The sequence below is a fragment of the Palaemon carinicauda genome, chromosome 36, assembly GCF_036898095.1.
Source record: "Palaemon carinicauda isolate YSFRI2023 chromosome 36, ASM3689809v2, whole genome shotgun sequence".
NCBI classification, from domain to species: Eukaryota; Metazoa; Arthropoda; class Malacostraca; order Decapoda; family Palaemonidae; genus Palaemon; species Palaemon carinicauda.
Window position 1 is genome coordinate 29,677,835 of NC_090760.1, and position 5,000 is coordinate 29,682,834.

Here is a 5,000-nt window from a genome sequence, read left to right on the forward strand (position 1 = left end):
ACACTTTGTCATCAGAATTAAAGAACTAAGAATTGTGGGAAGTAATGTTTCCGATGATTTAGAAGAACTTTAAGAAAGGTTTCTAGCATGGAAAATATCCTTAGAAGGGAAAGGATTGACGATGCACTTTGGAAAGACAGAGGTAATGATTACTAGCAGAGAAGGACATGAAAAAGTAAACATTGAAGTGAAAGATGGTGTCGTTGTAAAACAGAAGAATGGGTTTAAATAATTGGATTAATACTAATAGCGGTGGGAGGTAATAAGAATGCAGTAACACGGTGAGTGAACGAAGCATGGAAAAAATAGACAAGTAACTGGAGTTGATTAAGGCCAGAAAATTCCATTAAAACTTAAAATGAAAAGGGGCAGAAACTTGGGCTCTTAAGGGGAAAACGAATAGACTGTTGGAAATAGAAAAGATGAGGATGTTGGGATGGATTACTGAAATAGTACTGGATAGGAGGGAGAGTCACGATATAAAATGAATGTGCAATATGTATCAGTTCTGAAATGCTCTAACCATATAATAAGAAGAGAGGAGGTAGAATCAATCAAAAGAGCTAAGCACGTGCCAGTAATGGAGAAAAGGAGTGTGGAGCGTCAGTGGATCAAATTGATGAATATGATGATGGATATGGGCATGGTGGGACTTGGGGAAAAGATGCAAGAAAAGAAATAGATGGAGAATGTTGACCCGAGAGTCACAAGCTAAAGTACAGTGGGACTAGTAAGGTTGAAAGAAGATCTATGATATATAAGCAATTTCTTGAAAAGACATTCTGTTTGCAAAGGTCCAGTATTATGGTTGTATTCTACTTTTAATTCTTGCGGGAGATCTTTAGTGCATTTTTTTTTTTTTTTTTTTTTTTTTTTCCTCTTTATCACTGTGGCCCTAGAATTCGTTGAATACACAAACTTGCTTGCTACTCTTCTGTTTCTCAAAACTTTTTATGGTTCCAGTTATAATTTAATTATGATAATTCCTGGGATTTTCAAACAACCCTTCTCAAAGACATACAGAATAATGAAGGGAAATACACTATGATACAAGGAAAGAGTAACATGGATACGAGCGATATCTAAAGTAGAGGATATTCTAATATCATGTAAGAAAAATAAATGGACATTGACAGAATATATAATGAGGATGTCAGATAATAGATGGATGACAAGAATCACAGAATAGTTCCCTAGAGATTGCAAAGGAAATAGGCGAAGGTAAAGAAGACAATGAATTGATGAGCTAAGAAGGACATATCTGAGGTCTCTGCTCTAAAGTGACCTAGCAACGGCTGATGAGGATGATGATGATATACAGTATATATATATATATATATATATATATATATATATATATATATATATATATATATATATATATATATATATGTGTGTGAGCATGCATATATGTGTGTTTGTGTGATGACCGAAGGGAAATGTGGAACAGGCCAGTCAGAGCTGTCATTTCTCTAAAACAAAACGAACTTTCAAACGTCATAAACAAATAGGTGACGGCAACAATCGGACCGTTACCAATATTTAATCAAAATTCCCAGACATACAGCTGTCATCGAGTGGAACAAGTATATATGTACACGGTATACATACACTATATCTATTTATCGAGAGAGAGCCTTGATTGGACGGTATATCACGTGATGCAACGCCAGAGAGAGAGAGAGAGAGAGAGAGAGAGAGAGAGAGAGAGAGAGAGAGTCAGTTTATTTAGTTATATCAAACAGTTTATAAATGTTGCAATACGCCTTGACAAGTTGCTTATAAATTGTTATTGACTTTTATTTCTGGGTCTTTGCGTGGACGTTGCTGATGTCTTTTTCAAAACTTTTTTTTAATGATACTGAGTTATTGAATTATGTAGATTTATACACAAGACCAAGATACATCAAAATGAATTATACATTTTAGCTTCATGGAATTGTAATATGTTTAACCTTTTGACGCCAAGACATGGCATAAATTTCTCGCTCTTCAGCGACAAGACCTTTTTGGGTAGTAAGATATCGTAACAACATATATTTATGTAAGGGCTCTACCAGAGCACGTGAGTTCATTTTAGTCCTTTTATTGAAATTAAGTGAAATGTATTTATATCTATAACCATAAATATTCTTTAAGGTTACATAAAGATATCTAAAAATTTTAGTGAAGCAAAAAAGAAAATGGACTTTGGGTTGGTGTTTTCACTTAAATCGCCTGAATGCAAGGCCTATATTAGAAATGATATTGAATATAATTTTGATATTTAGCTACCTAGATCTCATTTTCTATTTTTGTGCGGTTTGATGTATTACGTATAGTTCTTGTATGTGAAAATTATGTGAATAAACTTAAAAAACAATTTTAGTGAGTCAATCCAGAATAAAGTAAAATAATGAATTAATTTAAATGATTATGGTGGCTTTACTGATTATATTAGCGACTTCGTTTAAGCAGTAGGTTGGCCAGGGCACCAGCCAACCGTTGAGATACTATCGCTAGAGAGTTATGTGGTCCCTTGACTGGTCAGACGGTACTAAATTGGATCCTTTTCTCTGGTTACGGCTCACTTTCCCTTTGCCTACACATACAATGAATAGTCTGGCCTATTCTTTAGAGATTTATAGATTCTCCTCTGCCATCATACACCTGACAGCACTGAGATTACCAAACAATTCTTCTCCCCCCAAAGGGGTTAATTACTGCACTGTAATTGTTCAGTGGCCACTTTCCTCTTTGTAAGGGTAGAAGAGACTCTGTAGGTTTGGTAAGGAGCTCTTCTAGGAAAAGGTTCACTTCAAAATCAAACCATTGTTCTCTAGTCTTAGATAGTGCCATAGCCTCTGTACCATGGTCTTCCACTGTCTTGGGTTAGAGTTCTCTTGCTTGCACTCTTTTCTACCTAATATCTTATCCTCTTCTTTTGTTGAAGATTTTATAGGTTATGTAGGAAATGTTTCTTAATTTTGTTACTGTTCTTAAAATGTTTTATTTTTGCTTGTTTCCTTTATTCACTGGGCTATTTTCCCTATTGGGCCCTTGGCCATATAGCATCCTGCTTTTCCAACTAGGGTTGTAACTTAACAAGTAATAATAATAATAATAATAATAATAATAATAATAATAATAATAATAATAATAATAATAATGATAATAATAATAATAATAATAATAATAATAATAATAATAATTCAAAAGGCGAATAGTTAAGCCGATTTGCATTGCGTTTCTTAAACATATTACATATTTATATAAATGCTCTTAGTAATATTTTCTTGTCGAAAAAAAAACTTAATCTTGCTTTTTTTTTATCAATGAGTGCATTCAACTGTAACATACATTTCCGAAAATTAATATCGGTCATTTTAAAGGTCCAGTAATTTATTACTTCGCTTTCAGTCATCCGTATGACCCATAATCTCCTTCGATAGTTGCCTGGGTTTTAGCGTCTAGTTTCAACAACGCTTTTTATTTTGGCGAAGGCTATTTGCTTGAACTTAATAATTGAGCCAATATGACAGATATCGTGTATATTGTATGTCATTCGTCCAAAACCTGGGAAAATAAGAGAGAAATGTGATAAAAGCGTATTTTATTCAATACCCTAAATCACTGAAAGGTATATCCAACTCTACTTGAGCAATAAAGCTAATAGACTTTGCAGTTTAATGAATCCTTAGGATTGATATGACTTAGTATTAGTAATGCTCTCAAACCTTAGGAATATATCAATTGGATCTTTTTTATCTCACTGGTATCTACAGACCTGTACCGTTAAATGTATGATATATATTTGTAAAACACTAAAATATTATGGATTCTCTTCTGTCGGATAGTCTGTTTCTAACGATATCTGTATCTCAAATCAGCAGCTTAATTTTACAAAGAAGAAACATGAACCTTACGCTCAACCGATGTTGATACGGTGGTTTCTAAATCTTACTTTTATTGAAAGAAGAATCTAGAAAAAAAAAATTTCTTTCAGGTACAGGGCTAATAAGTAGACAAAAACTGTGAGGAGACTAAAGTTTTTAATTATTGTCTTTGGTATTTTCATTCTTTGGTACAAAACAAGAAAATGTGAAAACAGGTGCTATTTATTTTTCGACTAACAATCCTTTCAGCTAATTGTATATAATTATAGTTTCTAGCTTTTACATGATATGGAAATGTAAAAACATCCTATATTTGATTTTTGGCTAACAATACTTTCAGCTAAGTCCTGCCATCTGACAATCCTCTTTTCCCTTTATCACCCCACAGCACTAAACGACATGTATGACTTGCTATCCCACGGAGTGGAAAGGCGTGCGGGACCACCATCCATGCGACTGAGGTTCGGAAAGCGAGGAGGCACCGTGAGGTCTTGGCAGCAGGTTTCCCAGCGATCAGAGCCTTCCCTCAGACTCCGATACGGAAAGAGAACCATTGATGAGGTGAGTATACACTATTTATAAAGTTGGTAGATATTTAAGGTAATTTCCAAGTTCCATTTTACTTTGAAATACAAATTTAGACATCTTTGTAATGATAATTGTGCAAATAATAATGGCATTAGACTTCAAACTGTCAGATTTATAGTCTATAATTTAATAAAAATTTGATTTTTAGTTTGTTAGTAATTGGTACCTTAACTGAAAGTTTTTAAAGGGTTTTAAAAAATACAGTTTTCTTGGTTCAGAAGTCTAAGAACTTAATTCATAGATGATATAAAAACAGACTTTGATAATGTTTCGACATCTTTGAGACGAGAATTGTGCTAAAAACGACATTAGACTACAAACTATCAAATTTATAGATAATATATGAATTAGTCAGTAGGCTATATAATTTTTAGTAAGTTGGAAATTGGTACCTCAACTGAAAACTTTTAAAGAATTCAGTTTTCTTAGTTCTGAAGTCTAAGAAGTTAACTCAAGGGTACGAGTACATTAGAAAGAGTCGATGAGGTGGGGAAACACTCCAGTGGGTTGGGCGTTACCAAGTGAACTTGAAAGTTG

The 5,000-nt window shown here is 33.6% G+C and overlaps 1 protein-coding gene across 2 annotated transcripts in view; it reads left to right on the forward strand.

The window, feature by feature from the left end:
• The window catches only part of sNPF (short neuropeptide F precursor), a 125,776-nt gene that overhangs the window by 43,894 nt on the left and 76,882 nt on the right, over window positions 1–5,000 (forward strand). Inside the window, exon 2 of one of the 2 annotated variants that reach the window (XM_068359554.1) lies at window positions 4,264–4,435. In XM_068359554.1, the coding sequence (XP_068215655.1) occupies window positions 4,264–4,435 (172 nt within the window). Of the gene's footprint in view, window positions 1–4,263; window positions 4,437–5,000 lie in introns of both variants that reach the window. The other variant, XM_068359555.1, reaches the window with a different exon arrangement.